The sequence below is a fragment of the Alligator mississippiensis genome, chromosome 8 (genome assembly GCF_030867095.1).
Source record: "Alligator mississippiensis isolate rAllMis1 chromosome 8, rAllMis1, whole genome shotgun sequence".
Classification (NCBI taxonomy): domain Eukaryota; kingdom Metazoa; phylum Chordata; order Crocodylia; family Alligatoridae; genus Alligator; species Alligator mississippiensis.
The window spans coordinates 1,763,158-1,785,405 of record NC_081831.1 but is presented as its reverse complement, the minus strand read 5'-3'; the positions used below and the strand labels follow the sequence as shown (position 1 = coordinate 1,785,405).

General features: G+C 59.8%; 1 protein-coding gene and 1 long non-coding RNA gene across 14 annotated transcripts in view; one reads left to right on the top strand and one right to left on the bottom strand.

Moving 5' to 3' along the window:
- Positions 1 to 19,143, bottom strand: part of BAHCC1 (BAH domain and coiled-coil containing 1) — a 38,148-nt gene extending 19,005 nt beyond the window's left edge. For 6 of the 12 annotated variants that reach the window (XM_059731977.1, XM_059731981.1, XM_059731982.1 and 3 more), the window contains exons 1-2: positions 18,738 to 18,915; positions 10,578 to 10,875 (exon numbers count right to left, since the gene is read on the bottom strand). In XM_059731977.1, coding sequence (XP_059587960.1) covers positions 10,578 to 10,749 — 172 coding nt within the window. In that variant the 5' untranslated portion in view covers positions 10,750 to 10,875; positions 18,738 to 18,915. Of the gene's footprint in view, positions 1 to 10,577; positions 10,876 to 12,471; positions 12,587 to 18,737; positions 18,917 to 19,073 lie in introns of those variants that run through there. The other 6 variants (XM_059731980.1, XM_059731987.1, XM_059731988.1 and 3 more) reach the window with 6 other exon arrangements.
- On the top strand, positions 17,421 to 22,248 carry LOC106739862 (uncharacterized). 2 transcript variants are annotated; one of them, XR_009463773.1, is made up of 2 exons: positions 17,421 to 17,963; positions 19,656 to 22,248. It is a non-coding gene; the product is annotated as an uncharacterized LOC106739862 (long non-coding RNA). The 2 variants fall into 2 exon arrangements; XR_009463772.1 differs by lacking the exon at positions 17,421 to 17,963 and adding an exon at positions 19,003 to 19,108.

Sequence of the window (22,248 nt, the reverse complement as noted above, 5' to 3'; positions counted from 1 at the left end):
GCAGCGGGCTCTGTCATGGCTCTGTGCATCGAGGCAGGGCAGTGGGGCTACAGCTGAGACAGGAGGAGGATGATGATAGGTCTATTTTTGGGTGTCAACATTGTGCACAGGGCTGGGCCTGAGAGCAGCCCAGGCATCATACCCCCCCTGTGCTCCCACCCCACGCAGGATTGCCTGGGAGAGCTGCCCCATTCCCAGAAGCTGGTGTGCTGGAAGGGGAGGTGGGGCGCCAGGGCTGGCACACGGCCATGCATGCATGGGAGCCTCCCTGAACGTGCTATCAGGGCGCTGGCATGTGCACACCTGCAGCTGTGGGCACATCTGAGTGAGCACAACCCTGATATAGGCACACGTGCCTGGCTGGCTCAGGGCAGTGGGCAGGAGTCCGGCTCCACCCCAGAGCTGGGCGCAGGTCGCGGCCTGGCACTCTCAGGGGGACCCCGAGGAGGGCGGTGCGCTCCCCCTCCCTCCTGGTTACGATGGGATGGGGCAAGGAGGAGCCTTGTGCAACATCCTCCGTTGGGACCTGGGGAGCAGGGAGCGTTTGGCCAAAATCTGCTGGTTCTTCCCAGATTTCATCATCTCTCCTGGCCAGCCCTGGCCCTGGCCCAGGTTCCCCTGGCCCAGGCACTGGCTTCCTCTGGCCAAGCTGCTGCCCTGGGGCAGGGACACGCCAGGCACAACAGACCTGGGGCAGCCCTGGGGGCACGACAGACCTGGACAGCCCGGTGCTGCTGCAGCCACGGCTTGGAATCACGGCCCGTGGCCCAGACGTGGCTCCCCAGCACTGACCGCGAAGCCCCAAGAGCCCCATTGCCCATGGCCCAGCAGCCGTGCTCCCTGCCTCGCTCCACCTGCATCTATTCCCACTCGGCCTGCCAGCGCCGTGGGGCACAGACCGGCCACGCCGGGGTCCTGAGGGCAGCAGGGTGCAGCACACGAGCTGGGTCCTGGCACTCTCAGACATCCCAGGTGCCCTGGTGTTCACCCAGGGCTTCAGGGACACACCAGGAGAGGGGAAAGACACAGCTGCCCCCTCCGACACTGCGGCACAGCCCCTCACCACCCAGGCGGCCGAGGGATACCAATTAACACCCCACAGCATGGCCACCCCCACCCCTTCAGAGCCTGCTGCCTGCCCCCCAGCCCTGCGCTCCCCGCGTCCCCATCCATCACGGTCCCACACTGCGGCGGGGAAGTATCGGCAAGCCGTCCACTCCATCCGCATGCGCAAACGCCCCATCCACGCCGGCCCCGGCCATCGATCGCACGGCTGTGCCATTTGCAGAAACACCCCCCCGTGAAACATCATCATCATCACAGCCCCGTGCAAAGTTTGGACCTGGCAGCGGGGGGTGGGAGCTGTGCAGGGACCGGGGAATGGATGGCAGCAAGCGGGTGAAGGCGGCGAGGTGCTAGTGGCAAATGCGAGCTGACAGGCCGAGGAGCTCAGCTCAGCTCCTGCCCGGGGAGACAGTCTCGGGGAAGCAGGGTGTGTGGTAGCCAGACGCTGCACAGTCCCTGTCCCGTGGAGCTGACGCGCCAGCCCTGCCTGGCCGGACTCCTGGGCCCTCTGCCCAGCTCCCACGTGACCTCGAGCACTGCAGCCATGCAGTGTACACACGCGCACATACACACACACACGCCCCGCTGCTGACGCCCCAACCCGGCCCATGGGGGAGACACCGAATCTCCAGGGCCGGTGCAGTCCGTGGTCTCTTGCAGCGCAGGGACCAATTAGCGCCTGGCTGGTGCTGGTGTTTGTGATGTGGGCACCTGCCCCTGGAGGAGGAGGAGAGCTGGAGCCAGCAGCTCCCACAGCCGGGACCACGGAACAGCTCAGCACGGCCGCCTGGCACCCCTGCCCTGCCCTGCCCAGCCCAGCTCCCACCCCCGCAGCACCGTGGAGCCCGGGCCCCCAGCTGTGCAGCGCTGTCCTGCCACAGAGCCCCTCACCCTGGCGCCTGGGCAGGCATCACTCTACCAGGGCACCGCCGGCAAAGGCTGGGGCCAGTCCGTCCCCCTCCCAGGTCGGGGTCTGGACCCCATCCCACCTCCACTCCTGCTCCATGGGGGTTTCTTGGGAAGGGAGACGCTGTTTGGCTTGCACACACACACACGTGCAGACACAAGCACACATGTATGCACACACACACGCGTGCGCGCATGTACAGACACAAGCACACATGCACAAACACATGCATGTACAGAAAGTGCACACATGCACACACATATGCAGGCACAAGTGCGCACATACATGTGCATGCACATACGTGGAGACGCAACTGCACATGTGTAGCACAAGCGCACGCATGGGCAGACACATGCAGCCACAAGCACACATGGGCACACATGTAGACACAAGCTCACACATGGGCAGACACAAGCGCACACGTGCATGCTCCAGCCCTCCTCCCCCACAGTCTCTGGGCCCTCACGGGGTTAGTGAGCCCCAGCCGATGCTCTCAGCTCCCCAGAGCCGTGCGGCTCCTCAGACGCTCTCTCCTGGCCCTGAGTCATTTCCACGTGGCCGTGGGACATGATCCATGAGCACCGAGGGGGGGATGAGTTAGATGCTAGGAATCCCCCGCCCCCGGCCAGCCAGCGTGGAGAGCCAGGCTCTGGGAGCGGGAGCCCTGGGCCGTGCTGGCAGCCCGGTGCCCTGCTCAGACCCAGCAAGGAGGGGGCAGAAAGGTCTGGACAAGGACCTGCCATGGAGGGAGATCAAGGATGCTCAGGTCCCGATCAGACCCCCTTCCCCTCCCCTGCCCGCCCTGCCCTTGCAAGGAGCCGGCCCCTCCAGGGGATGCTGTGGGCGCAGTAAGGCCAGTCCCTGGTTGGCCACAGCACGTGTGCTGGGACCACACAGGCCACGTGACATTCTTGACATGCCTGCCCTGCTGTACGTGTCCCCGTAGCACGGCGACGGGGCTCTGGCCGCATTGCTGGACTGGGCAAAGCCCCTGGCAGGGCCAAGAGGGGACCCCGGGAAGGGCCAGCCCCAACCTGCGCTGATGGGGCTGGGGTCTTTCCGGTGCACTTCTGGAGGTGCGGGGAGCAGTGATGTATCCACATGGGGCAGGTCCAGCCCCTCTGGCCATGGCAGGATGCTGGGGGCTACAAGGACATCCCCTGGCTGTGATGGGTCAGCCTCCAGCCTGGAGCCCACGAGGCTCCCCTGAGCTGAACTGGCTTCCCCAGAGATGGGCTGGAGAAAGAGGCCTTGTGGGTTCCTTGCTGCCCAGCTCCAGCACCCACATGCTCCGGCCAAGGGGCAGAGGGCAAGGAAGGGCTGGGGGGCACCAGGCTCCTGTTCGCAGGGGTGGAGGGGACTCACAGGGGGAAGCCCCCAGCCTGGTCTGTCTGAACCCGCAGGCTCCAAGCAGATGGGAACGAAGGGGCAGGGCCAGAGACGTGCCCAGTGCCTCCCTCTGGCTGATGCTCTGGCCGCAGGCCATGCTCAGGGTCCCCGTCGCTTGATACTAGGTTCAGCTGCCTGGACAGCCCTGGGCTCACCCCTTTCCATGCCCGTCTGCTCCAGGGCATGGGTGCACCCCAGCACCGCGGCCATGTCGCACCGACCACGGAGCATGGGGGATGTCTGGGATGCAGAGAGGGGTGGACCCCCACACGGGTGAGCCCTGTACTGCTGGCTTGGCCCTAGTCCCAGGCTGTGGAGGCAGCTCCGGAACCAGCCCCACACGCATGCACACCTCTACACATGCACACACCCGTGCACATTTACACCTGCACACACCCGTGTGCACACATGCATAGCACGTCCCTAACTCTCGCCACGACACGCAACACAGGCGTCCACGGACTCCACCCCACAGAGAGGTTCCCTCCCTGTCCCCCGGGGCGCCGAGGGCTCGTTTCCCCATCATGAGGCAATCCTCCCGGTGTTCATTAGAGGCACTTAGTGCCCACAGGTGAGACCCGTACACGCACTGCGCCATTATCCCCACCCAGCCTCGCCATCTCCCCGCAGACATGCACACGCCACGTGCACTGCTCCGAATCATAACTAATGAACAGATGAAACCACTCAAGGGTAATTCTGCCAGATTTGGGTTTCTCCGTCTCCTGCTCTTTCTCTCCCTGACACATGTGCTCTTACCTCCCACCCGCCCGGTAATCTTCAGCAGGAGTGTCGCTAATAATGAGTAGACAAGTTAATCTCCAAATCTGTTTTAACTTTGACACCTACTTTTTAAAATGCAACGCGTGTTCCAGAGAGGCTGGGCTGGCGAGCCACACCGCAGCACCGGCAACAGGGAGGGGAGGATGAAAAGCCTTCTTCCCAAATGATGGATAGCTCAGTGATCCCCAAATCCCTGGACCCTCACACTTGCCCGACCTGTTCCCATCACGGCTGGAAGGAGAAGGTCGTCCCCTGATCCCCGCCAGCCAGCGGCCCTTGGGGGAACACGGCACGGACACACGCATGCATGCACGCACACTTGAATAATTAAGATGAAATCTTAAAGTCATTAAGGAGAAAGTTGCAAGGTGGATCGCCTGGAGATCTCTCCTCCGCGCTGGCTCCCGACCAGTTCGGCTTTTGTTGTTTCCATCCTGCTCGGTGGGTTTCGGCAGGAGACACAGCTGCGGATCTGCGTGCATGCATGCGTGTGTGTGTGTGCACGAGATCAAGGGCTCCCGTAACCCCATTCAACAGCCTCTGGTGACGTGGACTGGGCTGCTTTCAAGGTCTTAGGAAATTAGAGAAACAATCTCAAGTCTGTTTAAAAAAATAATAATAAAAAAGGCAAAGAGAAAGGCAGGCGGGCCGCGGAGCCCCCACCGCCTGACCTGTTCACAGCCCCCACTCGCTCGGCAAAGCCAGAGTGAAATAAATAAATACCCCCAATGCTCTCGATGGAGCCCGGCCTGGAATTTAATCCACGGAGACAGCTGCAGGCGGAGCACACTGGAGCGGGAGACAATCGCGGCGCTGGCACGGGGCGCTCGCAGCTGAGACATGCCGGGGACGGCGTGGAAAGCGGGACCCGCCCTGGCTCCCCCCACCCCATTCACCGCACCCGGCCGGGCGCTCACCCCGTCCTCCCGATCCCTCCCGGGCCGGCGCTCACGGGGAAAGGATGATTATCTATTACAACAAACCGAGAGCTTCGCTGCAGTGACAAATAGGCCGGCACGAGCTTGACTATATATTAGCCTATAAAAATGTCAGGAGGGCAAAAATGCAGGTCCCGCATAAAGTATCGAGTTCGCAGAACCTGTTGGTGGAAGTTTCCGCTGCTCCTTCCCTTGGTTTTATGTACGGAGAGGTGTTAGCCGCGGGCTCGTTGCCACGGCATCCAGGCCCCATGTGCCATTAATTAACGAGGCAGGGCTGGCTTCTGCTCCTTGCCACCCCAGTTCACGCTGGTCGGGGTGCGTGGCTCTGTGGCGGGTTGCCCTGCCTTCCCTTCCCCTGGCAGCGCTGGGTCTGTTGGGTTTTCCGCGTGGATCCTGCTCCGCTCGTTCGGTTCCTTGACAGCATTTGAATGCAGGGCCGGAGGGACTTCCCTGGAGGGGCTGGTCTCCGTGTACAGGGCACTTTCCACGTGCAGCTCCCATGGGAATTCAGCAGGAGAATTCAAATGCTCGTTGGTGGCTGCAGCGGTATCAGCAGCGAGGCAGGTCGGGCACCCAGGCTCTGCCATGTTGAAGGCCGCTCAGGGCCAGGCCAAGGATCCCATCGGGTTTAGTGCCTGGCACTAGAAAATCCCAACACCCTCCTCCAAGGTGGCTGAGCAGGGTCACCCGGTGCCACGGAGGCAGAAGAAAAGCAGCACGGGGGAGAGAACCCAGGTGTCCAAGCTCCCGGGGTCTGCCCCAGCCGTCCACATCCACGTGCATGCTCTGGGCGCCAGCAGCAGATGCAACCCCCAGCACTGTTGGCAATAACGGCGTGGCTGTGAGTGATGGGTTTAATAAAACAAAACGTGACGTTTCTGCCTTGCATTCTTCACGGCCCCTGCGTCCGCCTCCGACCTTGGCGTGCCCTGCGAGGCGCACCGAGAGGCATGGTCCCACGTTCAAGGCAAGCCAAGTGAGAGCCTCTTTGCATGCCCTGGACTCTACCCTTTGGACAACCCAGAGCCAGGGGCAGCATCGCGGTGCCCAGGTACAGAGGTGGCGGATGTGGGTGAGACAATGGGCCAGGACCTCGCCCGGCCTGAGTCAGATGAGCCGCGTTGGCCGCAGCAGAGCCCCAAGGTTTGGCCTGGGGACTGTTCCACTCCCGCCTCTCCACCTTCCCCAGGCCGTCCCGCCATCCAAAACACTACTCAGCTTTATTCACTGGGCCGGGCCGTTATTAATCATCGCCGTTAATCACTGTTCCACGCTGTCCTACAGCCCCGTGGCCGAAGAGAGAGAGGGAGAGAAGGACGAAGCGAGTCAACTTGCCACGTGATTCCCCAAGCCAGCCGGGCTAGCTCTCCATCCTGGCCGGCCAGCGGGGTCAGCCCTGACGCTGCACTCGGTGACTCCATTTTCCTCGACATGTTCGAGGCGCTCGGCCGGCCACGGCTCCAAACATGTGTCCGGCAGCAGAGCGGGGAGATTTGGATCTTGCTCTTCAAGGGCCCCAGTTGCAGGAGTAGGTGAAAGGGCTCTTTTGTGCCTGGGTGCGCGGCGGGCTTCCCTCGCCGAGGAGCTGCGCTTTCCCATTATTTATGCGTACAGCCTGCGCTAATGACATAGGTAAGTTGACAGCACACGTCCTATCAGCCCGCCGGAGTGTATCTTGATTGTTCAAACATACTCCGAAAGGTGCTCAAGCATTTATCAAACGAGAAGAGCGGCGCCGGGTTTCAAACGCCCTGAGTATCTCCAGCAGATCCTCCTTGCCTCGCCGCCACCCCCCTTCACAGCAAAGCCAGGTCCTCCGGGTGGGCGCCCGCGGGGACGCGCTGCACCGCTGGCAGGGCGAGTGGCCTCGCCCAGCATTTGCCCAGCTCCGGCATCGCGGGAACCTGCCTTTTTTTCCACTCTCTGCTGTGTCACAAACTCCAGTACCAATCTCTTCATCCAGCAGGAAGTGATGGACTCCAGAAGCCCGACCAATTACATTTAGACTCGTGAAAAGCTCGGTGGCTAGTAAATTATAATTTTTATTAGCTTGAGCAACGTTCCCGTAAGCAAACGCGCGGAGTCCCCCACGAATGGCTCTCGCAGAATTTATTCAACTCCACGGGTCTTGCCAAAGCCCGGAATATTTTTAGCTCTTTCTGTTGTTGGGTTTGGTTTTGTATGTGTGCATGTGTGCATGTGTGTGTGTGTGTGTGTGTGTGTGTGTGTGTGTGTGTGTTGGGTTTTTTTTACGCGCGTTTCTGGAGGCTTATTTTTAGACTTCTCCGTGTTATTTTAACAGACTTCTTTGCATTTGGACATCCATATGTCACCCAGCCTCTCCAAGGCGGGTTTCTAAGAACAGCGGGTGTCGGTTTCTTTGCGGAGGAGGCATGCTTTGCACCCGGGCTTTGGCGGCGTCTCCCCTGCGCAGCGGCGCGGATATTCCTATAGCAAAATTCCATGTCTTATAGGAATAATTAGATGTGATGGGGCTGCAGCTCCCAGGGGAAAGAGGCGCATTCCAAAATTGGGCTTTAATTTCCCAGCGTGTGCGTTAACCGCAGCTGCTTTGCGTAACACCGCGCGCCTTACAGTTTCTGTGCGAAAGATCAGCCCTGGCAGTTCCTAGCTGTTATCTGTGCGCTGCCTTTGATGTCTCATGCTACTTGTCATTTATAAGTAAAGATGGTTAGAGTCTTTAGAACGGGTCTTTGAACAGTAACTCTTTTAGCACCTATTTAATGCTGGGAACTGTGTTGCAAAAACACTCCGGGTGTCAGGGCGTTAATGAGGTATTTACAAAAATGTATTTTCTTTCATAATAATAAAATAATAATAATAATAACAACAATAATAATGATGATAATAACGATAATGTGGGGGTGGGAGAAAAATACCAAAGGACCAGACAGTTGCGGGGAGAAGGGGGCCTTGCGTTGCAGGGGATGTCTCACCAGGAAATGATCGTCTCTCTCATTGCATTTAATGATAACTGAATCTCTACCAAGATCTATTATCCCTGGTGACTGGGAGACTGGGGTAAAAGAAAGAGGTGCTCCATTAGAAATCCTTGGTTTGGGGTCCTTACAATTAATCTTTATTAATTAGTCTGATGATTATATTTGGATTCCTAGCCAGGCAGCGCTCAGATTATTTCTTATTGTCATTTCCACTCAGGCTGAAGTGTTGAAACACACAGCTACCTTGCAAGGGGAAAGGGAAAAAAAACCCCAGCACAACAAAGTTTGATATTTGGGGTTTTCCCTGTGAGATTAAACCCTCTCTCTTGCTAAACAAGAGAGTCAACAGCCATGTGAAACCCCCAACTGCTTGCAGCAGAAACACTGCTGAATAATCCTGCCTTTTTTATTTTTTTCTAAACTTTCACAGCTTTGACTTGGGACCATCTGCATTACAGACAAAAAAAAAAAAAAAAAAAAAATCTCACGCTGCACTAAAAATAATGATACCAAACATTTTAATTGCACCTTTTGTGACAAGGTTACTATAACAGCACTTTACCATAAAAATCTCTACGGCGGGATTATAAAACTATCAGCACTCAATTTTAAGAAAAACAATTTGCTAAACATTAAACGCTAACTTCCAAATCAAGGTCTTTCGAGTCGACTTGGAAGAAAAAAAAAAAAGCAGAGAGAGAAAGAAAGAGAGAGAGAGCATGGTTTGAAGGGAAAGCAAGAGGCGAGGATCTCCATGGGGAGAGAAATCCGCAGCCCGGGCAGCGTTAGGATAAATGCTCGATCAACTAATGCAGCCTCCTGGAATTTCAACTGCCTGACCGGACATAAAATGGCACTTTCCAAAGGGCCCATTCTCTTCCAGCCCGCACCCTCCCCCGGCCGATAGAGCCGGCTCCTCCTGGGCCCTTCCGCATTGTGCATTTCAATTATTAGTATTATTAATGCCATTATTATCGTTATTGTTGTTGTTATCATTATTATTATTATCCTCATGATTATGATTCTGTTTCTCCCAGCCTCTGCCTGGAAACCCAGCGAGCCAGCCCCCCTCGCAGGCAGCTCTGCCTGCTGCCTTCCCTGAGAGGTTCGGCGTCTACGTTTGAACGCAGAGAGCAGGAGGGCGAGGGAACATTAATAACCTTTTCAGCTTTAAAAAAAAAAAAAGAGAGAGAGAGAGAGAGAATTGGCAAAGCTCCACGCAGCCTAGTCTGTATATTCACACTCAATGGCCTCTGGTCTGGGCCAGGTCTCTCTCTGTATTATAATTAAACACTCAGTGTCAAGATACCATCAATAATTTATTCTAGCGGAATCACCGATTTGCTTACCTGCAAATACCTCAAATTTTCTCCTCTCCCCTGAATTTCCCCTGTGAAACCTGAACCTCACTGCAGACTTTAGGGATGATAGCTATATATATATATATATTTTATATTTTTTAATTATGCTATGGGCCCGATTCAGGGAAGTCAGTGGCAGGAATTCACCCAGGTTGGAATCAGGGCTTATCTTGAAGCAAGACGGAGCCACCAACAGAAAGGAGGGCGGGGGAAAAGATTTAACAAACAAATCTAAGCAGGGGCCCTGTCTGGCTGGCATCGTAAAATGAACCTTGCTGACATCTGAATGCAAGTGCTCTGGAGATCCCAGAGACCACTAGCATATCCAGGTTTGGGTTTGGGGGGTTGTTCTGACTTTCTGTTGTTATTGTTCCTTTTAAAGGGTGGGGAGGTAAAAGGGAAGCCACGCTTCACCTGGGGAGCCGCCTGCAAAAATGATGATGTAATAATTTTAAATAAGGAGCATTTCAAAGTAAGTCTGCCTGGATGCAGGGCCTTTGTTAGTGGCACTTTTTTATTTTATCTCATCCTGCTAAAAGCCCATTAGCAATTATACCATTTTTTTTTTTTTTTTGGCACGTCATTTTTTTTTTTTAAGGAAATTTACAGTTGCCTTTTGACGCTGCTCCCAGCTGACAACTCCCCCATTCTAGTCCATCTCAAGCCATCCCTTTTAATCCACGCACTAATTGTAATCCCATTAAAGCAGATATAATTTTATTAGTATTCACAGTTCATCAAGCGAGCAATAAGAAGGGTTACTGCTGTGTGTTTTTGGGGGTTTTTTTGTTTTTAAAAACTGCCAAAAAGAGAGAAGGAAAAAAAAGAAACACACACACACACACACACACACACAGAAAAAGAAAAACCCTCCTCTGATGTTTCAAGCAAACTGTAAACAAACCAGAGCAGCTCGGTGTGGTTTTGCAAGACTAGCATTATATCCATAAATCCAGAGCTGCAGCCTCTTGACTTCCAGAAGCAAGCGGCACCTTTCAGGCCCCGGAGCAGGGGGGGATGCCCTCGGGGGTGCGGGGTCCCCTCTGCGGATGCATGCCCAGCGGTGCCCGGGCCCTCCCGAACCCCTCCGCACCCACAGGGCCCCTGCAAAGGGCCCTTCCCTCCGTGCACGGGGCTGCGGGGAGCGCGCGGGGAAGGGGTCACTCACCCGTGTGCGCCGCCATGGAGATGGGCGAGGGGAAGTACTTGCCCGGCTGGAAGTGGCCCGGGTGCTGGACGGCGGGGCCGGCCGCGGCCAGGCGGCCCGAGCCGCTGCGATGCGCCAAGCTGCCCCGCTCGGCCAGGAGGTGCGGCGGGGCCGCGAAGTCCCGGCCCTCCATGCCGGGGCCCCCGACGGGACGGGCCCGAGGGGCCGCGCTGGGCGCTCCGCTGCTTCACGGCTCCGGCGGCGGCGGCGGCGCTCCGGGGCCGGCCCCCGCGCTGCTCCGGGGATCCCGGCTCATCCTCTGCAAGGGAGACACACGCGCGTCAGCCCGGCGGCCCCCAACAGCACCGGCCCGCCGGCTTCGTACCAGTGCCTGCCCCGCTCGGCCCCGAGGGGCATCATCAAAAGGCAGAACCGCAGCAAAAAAGATGGAGAAGGAGGAGCGGGCAGAGGAAGGGGAGCCGCGGGCCTGATCCGGCGCCGCAGCCGGCTCCCGCCGCAAAGCCCGAGGCTTCCCCGCGCGGAGCTGCCGCCGCCCGCGCCCGGATCGGGATCGGGATCGGGACCGCGGCAGAGAACAAGGGCGAGAGCCGGCCGCAGACCGCCGCTTCCTCGCCCGCATTTTCCCTTGTCTTTTTCCTCCCTTCCCTTGTTTTGTCATTCAGATGTGTCCCCCGTGCGCTCCGGCGGCGAGGCGGCGGCGGAAAGGACGGAGCGGCCTCCCCAGCCCCGGGTTTTATTCTCCTGGTTTGCATTTCGCAAGGAGAGAGCGAGAGGGAGAGGGAGAGAGCCCCGGCGCCTGCGGCAAAGGGCCGCAAAGCTCCTGCTCCTTCGAAGTCCTCCCTCGCAAAGCCCCGCCGCGCCCGCCTTTCCCACCCGGCTGCCCGAAGGGAATTTGCAGGCAATCGTGGGGTTTGGGGGTTGTTTTTCCCGGTGCTGCCCAACATTTCCGAGGCGGGTTTGGGCCGCAGTTTGCCGGAGCCATTAACAGCAGCAACAACAAAAAAGCCCCGTCTCATTTCTTTCCTTTTCCAGGAGATCCGCGTGGCTCCTTCCAACATGTCCCCTCTCTTTTCTTTCTCCCTCTTGATTTCATTTTTACTATTATTCATTTTCAACCCAGGTGTCCTCCAACCCACCCCCAACGCTCAGACGTGGGGAAAAAAACAAACCCACATCTGTAGCCAAGGACCTTCGGGTAAATGTGAGATATTTTTTTCCCAACTCTTTCGTTGGTCTGATAAAATATCACATTTACCCAAAGATCCCGGTCTGCCTCTGTCCTCGGAGCAACACGCCTCAAAAACATCAGTCATTTTGAGACCCCCGAAAAAAAGCTGTAATTTTGACACCCCCCAAAAACCATCTGTAATTTTGACACCCCCAAAAAAACATACCTGTAATTTTGACAGCCCGAAAAAACTGTAATTTTTTTGTACATCTGTAAAACATTTTTAAAGATGTTTTTTAATCCCGGGGAAAAAAAAAATCTGAGCGAGCAGCGGCGGCCGGGGGAAATCACCCCGGATTGAAAGGGAATAAAATGAAATCCTAATTATTAAAAAAATAAAATCACAGAAGGAATAAAATGCAATCGTATTCATTTAAAAACAAAAACCACACACACAGACACACAAATAAAGGTAGAGAAAAAAAATCGCACGCATCTCCCCGCTGCCCTTGAGAGGGAGGAAAATGAGAACCGCTGGGTCCTTTCCCCCCGCAAAAGTTGTGGCTCTGGCGGGTGGGGGAAAAAACAACAATTTAATGTTACAAGCGGGGATTTCATTTTATTAATTCGGCGGATATTAAAAAAAGCAGCAGCAGCAGCAGCAGCGGCGGGCGGTCAGTAAAGGCCGGAGGAGCCCGGAGAGAAAGAGAAGGGCGAGCTACTTACTGGAGGGCGGCTCCGGGCGCCTTGCGCGGGGGGCCGCGCAGCGCCCGCGGCTGCGGAGGGGGAGCCGCGCGGAGCCCCCGGCCCGGCCCGGCCCGCAGCTCCGGCCCGCGAGCGACTCCCCGCGCGGACTGATCCGCGCGCGGCTCCCCGGGCCCAGCGCGCGCGCGGATTGGCCGCCGGGCCCCGCGCGCTCACCGGCTCGTGCCGCGCTCCCCGCGTAAACAGGCCTCGCCATAGGCTGGCGCGGGGCCAGGGACCTGCCAATCAGCGCGGCTCCTCGGCCCGGCGGCGCCGAATTCAAGCCCCGCAGCTGCGGTGAGTGCGTGCGTGCGTGCGTGCGGGGGGCCGCGGGCGAGGGGGGGCCGCGAGCACCGCCCGCCCGGGCACTGCGCGGGGTGGGGCGCACCGCACCGAGCCCTCGGCACCCCCAGGCAACGCCGCCGCGACCGGGCAGTGCGCTGGGAGGAGGAGGATGGATTCCTGGGGGGAGGCAGGGCTACGGGTCCTCCCATCCCAGCATCCACCCCACAGGATCCTCCCAGGATCCGGCACCCCCCAGCATCCCCACAGGATGCAGCACTCCCCCCCCCCCCCCCCAGCATCCCCACAGGATGCAGCACCCCCCAGCATCCCCACAGGATCTAGCACCCCCCAGCATCCTCCCAGGATCCACCCAGGATGCAGCACCCCCCAGCATCCCTCCGGGATCTAGCACCCCCCAGAATCCTCCCAGGATCCACCCAGGATCTAGCACCCCCCAGTATCCACCCAGCATCTCCACAGGATCCGCACAGGCTGTAGCACCCCCCAGCATCCAACCCCCCCCTCCAGCACCCCCCCCGGAACCCCCCCAACAGCATCCCCCAACACCCCCCCCCCCCAGGACCCACCCCCCGCAGCATCCCCCAGCTGGGGGCAGGGCCGGGCGCAGAGAGAAGCGGCGCGCCTTTTGCTCCAGCGCGGCAGGAGTTAAACCCTTCACTTCCACCCCCCCTTTTTCTCCCCGATGCCCCCCCGCCCCCCCCATTCACGGGACGCCGGGGATTGGCTGGCAGGCGGCCAGCCCGCTGTCAATCACGCAGTGTAAACAAGGCGCGGATTGGCCGCGCGCCAGTCCGCACTGGGCTGCCTGAAAAAAGCAATTACTGGCCCCGCGGTTTCCAGGCGGCCCGGGGCTGCGCGATGAAAGGCGATAAGCTGGGGACGGTTTCCAGGACCCCCCCGGGCAGACCCCACCGGCCCGGGAGCCAAGAGGAGCAAAGAGCCGGCGGATCAAAGGCAGCGCTGCAAGGCGGGGGGGACACACGGGGCCGGGGGCATTGCACGGGGCAGCGCCCGCAGGGATGCCCCGGACTAGGCGGGGGGACACACGGGGTTGAGGGAGCGCTGCAGGGGGTAGCGCCCGCAGGGAGGCCCCGGGCTAAGCGGGGGACACATGGGGCTGGGGAGCATTGCTGGGGGCAGCGCCCGCAGGGATGCCCCAGACTAGGCGGGGGACACACGGGGCATTGCAGGGGGGATGCCCCGGACTAAGTGGGCTGCCCTCCGGCCCGGGGGCTTGCAGAGGGCGCGAGGCAGCTCGGCGGAGCGCGCAGCCCGGGGAGGATTGTAGCGTGTCGGGGGCGCACAGGGAGCCCCGCTCCCGGCCCGGGCCGTGCAGGCGGGTGGCGACTCCGGGGGAAAGACAGGGGCCGGGGGCGAAGGGCGCGGGCCCGAGACTGAGCTGCCCCGGGGGGGCTGAGCTGCCCCGCGCTGCCCTGTCCAGGCCCGAGGCAGGGCTCCCCGTGGGGGCGCCGGGCTCTTTGTCGGGGGGCGCCGGCTCCAGGCTCCAGGCGGGGGCTCTGCGCCGGGCCTGAGAAGCAGCAGTTGCCCTGCAGCGGGAATGGATGGAAGGGTAATTAATGCGGAGTGACTGATTGCTCTTGAAGAAGGCCAGGCCTGCAAAGAGGATTGTCCCTGCCCGCTGGAGCGTCTCTGATTGACACTTCCCTTCCAGCCCCCGGCCGCTGCCGCGTCCCCCGCTCCGGCCCGGGCTGCAGCCGCTCCCACCCTTCACTGGGGGAAGGGGGCGCGGAGCGGAGCCCCCAGCCTCACGGGGCAGCTCTGCCTGGCCGCGGGCACCACCCGAGGTCGCGGGGCGTGGAGAGGGGCCGCAGCTCGGGTCCCGGCGGGGCTGGGCTGCCCCTTGTCCCGCGAGCGCTCGGCGACCTCCTCGGCACCCCCGCACCGCCGCCACCCCCTCGACTCGCTTTGCAGCGCTGGGGAAGAGGCTCAGCTTTGTTTTACACATACATACACCCCCCCCCTCTATTATATATCTAGGGTACAGATTATATGATATATATTATACACACACATGTACAGATAGATAGTGCACCGTATATTTTATATTACACACACACACACACACACATATACACACATGTATTTATACACACACACATATATGCACTGTGCACCAGTTATATATGCTATACATACATTGTGTACAGCTATATATAGAGAGCATGTATTTTATATTACACACAAATATATACACGTACACACACACATATATATACATATATATAAAATACATGGTGTAGATTATATTATATATATTATATACATGCAGGGTACAGCTGTATGTACACACCATGTATTTTATATTGTACACACACATAATACACATATATATAATATACACAGTGTAGATTATATTATATATGCACAATTGTATATATACACTATGTATTTTATACTGCACACACACATTTATAACACACATATATACATATATATAATATACACAGTGTAGATTATATGTATTATATCATACAGCTGTATATATGCACCATATATTTTATATTATATATATACACATATATACATGCACATATATATACATACACATGTATATACATATATAATATACAGAGTAGATTTATAGATTATATTGTACATACATACAGCATACAGCTGGATATATACACCATTTTATATTATACATGTATAAACATACATACATACTATATACATATACATACGTATATACATACATATACATATATAATACACAGTGTACAGATATTATATGTATATGCAGCATACAGCTGGATACATGCACCATTCATTTTATATTACACACACACACACTTCTGTATGCATACATTCAGCTGTAGATACATATACATCATATATACAGTGTCCAGATGCTATTATATATATTATGTACATGGACAGTGCACAGAGCTGTATTTCTACTGCATGCACACACATGCACAGCCGAACACGCGCTCTGCTGCACCACACACTAGTATAGATCGAGTATTTTCCTATCAGCAACACGCACCATCTCTCCCGGCTCCTGCCTCTTCTTTCTCCTTTTAAACACGGCCCCTTTTTATCCTTTTTTTTTTTTTTTTACTTTTTTTTTTATTGTTTCAAAACAGTTGTTACAGCAAATAACTGCAGACAGGCCTAGTGTATAAAACAGAGGACTGCTGGCATATGACCAGTGGAGTTTGCTTGCTCACTTTCACAGTATTAAGGGGGGGTTAAGACAAAAAAAAAAAAAAAAAAAACCTAGTTCGCTTGCTAATCCTCCCGGAGGAAAGGGGGCTGCTAGGGGCGGTTAGAGGGGCAACCCGCTCCCGCCCGAGCCCAGGCTTCACTCACTTCCTATTTTTGAACCGCCCGGCCCGAAGAAATGTTTTGAATTGAGCAGGGACGGAGTCCTGGTATCTCCGACTTCCTCTGCACAAGAGAGCGAAGATAATGCACCCAGGAATAAATATTGACACGGCTCGCACAGAGCCCGAGATAGCTCCCTGCAAGCATGTGTGTGTCCGCCGTCCCCCCCCCTCCCTCCCTCCCGCAGACGGATGGCGCGGTCGGGCCCCGGGGGACGGAGCCGAGCTGCCTCCACCCCGGGGGATGGACGTGGGGCAGGCCCGGGAGCGCGGGGACGGTGCTTGTCCCCGCAAGCCGGTGCCCCCGGGAAGGGCACGGCGGGGCCGGTGCACGCGGCTGCCTGCTCCAGGCAGCTCGGCCACCGGAGCAGGGCCGGGCCTGGGCGGCGGAGTCGCCCCGTCTGGGCCCGGGGGTAACGGCGAGCGGGGCTGTAGCAGAGGGCAAATCCGGACCGAGAAACGAGTCCTTGTCCGCTCAGCGCCAGGACCCAGCCCCGCTGAGCCCCCAGGAGCAAGCCCCAGACCCGGGGCAAGCCAGGTGCGGCTCGGCCCGAGAGGGAGTGGGGGGGGGGGGGCACGGCCCTGTCTCATGAATTGCCCCCCACCACCCTCAGCAATCCCCTGCTCCCAGGCTCAGGTGAATTCCGCATCCCCACCCGGGGCTGCGGCCTGCAACCCCCTCCCCCAGCCCCTGGCACCTTCTCCGGAAAGAGCCACTGTGAACCCCCCCGGCCGCCTCCGCCCCTTGCTCTAAATGCAAACAGATTAAAGCTTGAAGAACTCGCGCTGCTGCATTATTTATGGGGCCTCTTAGAGTGGTCCTGTTGCCACCGAGACCGGGGAGGGGGGAGCGGGTGATGATAAAGCAAAATCTGCAGGGTGGAAAGGCGCTGGGCAGGGCCCGCTGGGAAGCCGGGCCGCCCGGGGGCTGTGCGGGGCCCGCGCCCGGCCTCTGCTGCTGGGCCGGGCTCTCCGCAAACAGGCAGACAAAGCAGCCGGGTCCCCCCGGCCCCGGCCCGGGAGCCCCCGCCCCCTGCTCGCTACGGGAGACTGACAAATTTGTTAATCAAATAAATCTGCATGGATAAAGTTTATAGAGCCGGACAGGCAGCCCCCGCGCCGGGCCCGGAACGCGGTCCCCGGCTCCCGTCCCGGACTGCGGCGCGCACACACGTACCATAACGCGCGTTAGGCGCTCTCCGCGAGCCCCGGCTCCCCAGGCGGCAGGGAGGGGCAGGGCTGAAGGGCACTGCGGGGGGGGGCTCCGTTCCCGGAGTGCCCTGCTCCACGCGGAGCAGCTCAATATACCCCGAAAGGGCCGCTGAGGCCGAGCTGAGCAAGGGGCTCCCGGCTGCGCGGCATGAAAGCGACTTTCCAGTCGCTGCCTCCTCCATGCTGCATTTTTCCGAGCGAGGATGAAAAGGAAGAGACACACATGGGGGGGCTCACCGAGGCCCGGGAGGCACCGGGCGGGGTGGGGGCTGCACCCTGCGGGGCTCCGATGCACCCTGTGCGGGGCAGGAGGGAAGAGAAGGGGACCCCACGGCACCCCCGCACCCCAGCTCTGCTGCGCTGCCTTCCCTCGCCTGCCACCCCGCACCCCCCGCAGGCGAGACAACCTCAGCCCCCGCCAGGTTTGGGGGAAACCGCTCGCACGAGAGAACATGTTGTGACATGTCAAAAGGGTGCGTGTTTTGATAAACACGTAATTAGTGCCAGGCTCCGTGCAGCTGGCGGGCGGGCAGCGGAGAGGAGCGTCTGCAGCGCGCCCAATGGGCAGAGCATTTGCGAACGGAGCCCGAAGTGATCATTAGGGCGAGTGTGCGTGTGCGGGTCTGGGGTGCGCGGGTGCAGCACCCCCCAGCTCCGTGTCCGCGCCCCGCTGCGGAGCAGGGCCCGGCCGGAGGCAGCGGGGAGGGGCGGCCAGGCCCCGCCGTTGTTCCCCGCTCCCCCCCCCGGGAAGCTCCTTTGTGTCGGCCGCGGCGCGGCGGGGAGGCAGAGCCCGGGGCCGGGGACCGGCGCGGCTGCGGGAGCGGCTTCTCCTCCTCCCGTCCCCGGCTCGGGAACCGCGGCGCGGGCCTCACCGCACGGGCTCCACCGCGGCGCGGGAGAGGCCGGGAGCCTCCTTCTGTTCCCCGCGCCCTGTGCCCGGAGCACCGGCCTGCGCCCCGGCCATCTTCCCCCGCGGCCCGGGCGCGGAGACAAAGGGGGCCCGGGGATGCCCGGCCCTCCATCCCCGCACCCGGCGGATCGGGCCCGCCGCTGCCTCCCGGCAAAGCCCGCCCGGCCGGGCCCGGCTCCGGAGCGCGAACAAAGAGCCGAGCCGAGCCGAGCCGAGCCGGGAGGAGCAGCCCCGCATCCCCGCATCCCCGCGCCCGCACTTTAAAGCTGGTTCCCCCCCGGTCTCTTTTGTAAAGAAAAGCTCCGCCGGCCGCCACCCCCGGGCTGGGGCAGGGGCATCCGGCGCCTGCCCTGCCCTGCCCTGCCCGACCCCCGGGCCCGAGCCCGGGCGGAGAGAGGAAGAGGAAGACCCGCGGAGCCTCCAGCTCCGGCCTAGACGCCGGGCCCGATCCTGCCCGCGCTCCGAGCACCTACCTCCGGGGCGCTGCCCGCAGCCGTCCAGCGCCGGGCCGGGCCGGGCGCGCGGAGCCGGGCGCGGGAGGGGGCGGCCCGAGTAAATCCGGTCAATTAGGGGCGCGGAGTGCGCTGGAAGCTCGATAATCACAAATTTATGGCCGGGCGACGCGCCTCCCTCTGCCGCCGCGGAGCCCGGTGACATTAACCAGAAAATTGATGAGAGAGAAGCGAAATCTAATCTGCGCCCGCATCCCCCGCGCCGCCCGCCCGCCCGCCCGCCCGCCGGGGAGGGGTTGGGGGGCGGGGAGCGGGGCGGAGGGGAGGGGAGGGGGCGCACCGAGCGCCGGCACCGACCTGCGGCGGGGCGCGGGGGCCGCGCGGAGCCCACGGTGAGTGCCAGGGCGGCTGCCCCCGGGGCTCCGGCCGGGGAAGGCGCTCCGCGGGCGGCTGCGGCCGGGGGGCCCCGAGCGCGCGGGGAGCGGCTCCCGGGGGCGGCCTCTGCGCCTGCCCGCAGCCTCGGCCGGCCGCCGCCTTTGTCTGCTGCGCCGCGGGGGTGGCTGCCCCGCACCCCGCCGCGGGGCCGGGGCCGCCGGGGTGGGCTCCACGTGCGCGCCAGTCCGGGCAGTACGGGAGCATCCTCCCCGGGGCTGGGCGCTGCCCGTGCCCCCAGGGGCTGGCGCCACCCCCGGGCCCTGGGGGGTAAGGGGACAGGGGATGGGGTTCCACCTGGCCCCCCAGGCAGCCCCGGGGGCCCTGAGCACCCTTCCGAGGGACAGGCTGGGGCAGAGCCCTGAGTCCGGGGTGGGAGCAAGGTTATCTGCTGGGCCTTTGTGGCCAGTGGTGGTGGGGCTGCTCCAGGGCCCATGGAGATCCTGGCTTGGTTCTGCTTTGTTTGATTTTTTTTTTTTTTAATAGGATTTTTTTTTCCTCACCTAGTGCTGGGAAGCTGCCACCATGGCCCACTGCGCTCACAAGGAAGCAGGCAGACAGGTCACGGAGGAGACCCCGGCGCAGGGAATCCCACAAGCCGGACTCTGGAGCCCTCCCCAGGAGGGCAGACTTGTGCAGGGGTTGGCGTGTGAGGAAGGGCCTGTTCTGACCTCCCTTGTGCCGATGTTTACCAGCAGCACCTTGAAAACAAGGGAGGAATACTGGGGTGAGCGGAGTCCGACCCCAGGCACGGCGTCAGTGGGGTCTTCACGCACAGGTGGATGTGGAAGTGGGACATAGCCGACTGCAGTCTCCACACGGCGGGGACCTCTCCCTGGCAGCGTGGAGCTCCCAGGGGGCAGACAGGCACTGCAGCACCTTCCTGCTTCTCCTTGGCTTGTGCACAAGCCCTGTTAAACCTCTCCCAACGCTGCTTCTAGTCACTGGCTTCTTGGCAAGAATTTTGGGGCGCTTTGTGGGGAGGCAGGGCCAGCGCCAGAGCTCCCCGGCTGTGTCTCCATCCCGCGGGCTAGTCCCCCCAAAGCCCAGTGGACCTGGTACCACGTACCACTGATGGGGCGAGAGGGGCAGCCGCCCCCTGGATTCCTTCGTGGCGAGATTGTTTATTATTTTGCCTCTGCAGGAGCTGGGAATCAGCAGCGCCTCCCTCAGATTTCCCACCACCAGGCTCAAGGGGGTTTTCAGAGATGAGAGGAAACTTCTGCTTTCCCCCAGGAACTTCCAGCCCAGGGCAGTAGCTGCAAAGCCAGCTGGCCAGGGGAGACCCAGCCTGCACGATGGGGATCGCGCAGGCCGAAAGGGACACAACGAGACATGCCCAAGCCTGGGTGCCTCCCAGGGACCCCAGCACATTGCAAGGCCCAGCCCAGCCCACTGTCTCACAAAGAGCTAGGGCAGGGCAAGGCTGCTGGCAGTGCAGCCTCCCTTGGGCTCAGGCTTTGCACGCTGAATGCATTTTATCGTGGTGTCACGGGGCTATCTGCGATCAAGGGTCGTATTTGCAAACACAGAGGAACAAGGCCGGGTTGCTTTGCTCGGAGGCCATGCAGCGCGGCTTGGGGATGGGGTGGGGAGGGGGGTGGCACAGACAGTGATTCGGGTGACAGTAACTATGTGCCAGTCATCAGATTAGTATGCAAAATATGTAACCCTGCGATGCAATCGGATCCCTCTGCCAGCCCGGGGGAGAGCAGATTCCTTCCCGCTGCTCTCCTGCCAAGCTGATTAGTCCCATTCCAAGGGTATCCATGGTCATCGGGGCGCTTATTATGGATGGCCGTCGTCTGTCTGTGCAGTGCAGCTCAGACCTTGGCTCCTGGCACGGTCCCCGGCTGCGCCCCCGAGCTGGCTTCACACACCTCTTTCTTTCCTTCTCCCACCCGCAGCCCTGCACTCAGGCAAGGCCCATGCAGGGAGCAGCCTCCAGCCTGGGGCCTGCGTGGCAGTTTGCTCTCTCCCTCTGTCCTCCCCACATGTCTCCTGCACCCCACGTCTGTGCATGCCCCACAGCCATGCCCTGTATTCTCCTGCCATTTAGGAGTGGGGGACAGGAAGGGCATTACAAGCCCCAGGAGAGCAGGGGCCAAGACAAGAGCACATGCCTCTGGCAGGGCCTTAGACCCACTGTGAGGCTTGCAGTAGGGGACCTGCCGGGTGCTTGCTGGAGCTGACAGAGGGAAAAGACACTGCGGCCAGACCTGGCCAGGGTCCCAAGTGCTGGTGCCAGTGAAGTGGCGTGTTCCCGATCTGCGGCTTTGCAGATTCCCCCCTCTGGGGAACAGCATGCCCCAGGGCTAAGGAGGAGGGCAGGGGCTTGCACAGAGCTGGATCTCGGGACCCTGGCTCTGGTTTTGCATGCAGCTGCCTGCCTCGGGCTCAGAGCTCTCCGGGGGTGGCTGGACTGACTCACTGGGGAAGGACACGGTGCTGGTTTTGCTGCCATGTCCCGTGGCAATGATGGACATTATTGGCAGGCCGTTCACCCCTCCCCAGAGCCAAGGGGGGATGCACTGGAAAGCCCAGCTGTCCAGGGCAGCCAGGTGCCCACTGATATCCCCCCCTGGCAGTCAGCCTGTCCAGACCCAGGACGGCTGCAGGAGCCTCGCAAAGGCGAGGGAAGCCCCTGTGGCCCACGGTTGTAACGCGGTGGGGGACCGGGTCCAATGCCCATGGAAGGCCCCTGACCCCAGCAGTCTCGGGATCTGGAATTGGGCCCTCAGTCGGGTCATTACCCAGAAGCCCTCCCAACGGGGTGTCTGCTGCCTATGGCTTCTGGACAGGCCCCATCCTTCAGGCTGAGTGGGAGGGTGGTGGCAGCGGGGAGGGAAAGGCAGAGACCAGCAGCTTGGCCTGTGGTCAGGAGGAAAGAAGGAGCCAACTTAGCTACTCTGAGCCCGCACCACTGTATCTGTTGTGCTAATAATCGGTTTTGCTAATGCAGTCGCTACCGCGATGCGAAAATCCTACTGGAAAATGTATTAGAGCAATTATCCGTCTTACTGCCTCGGCCCGGCCTGGCATTAATATTCAATTTTGATGTGGAAGCCCTATTATGTTAATGACTCTGGTGACAAAAGTC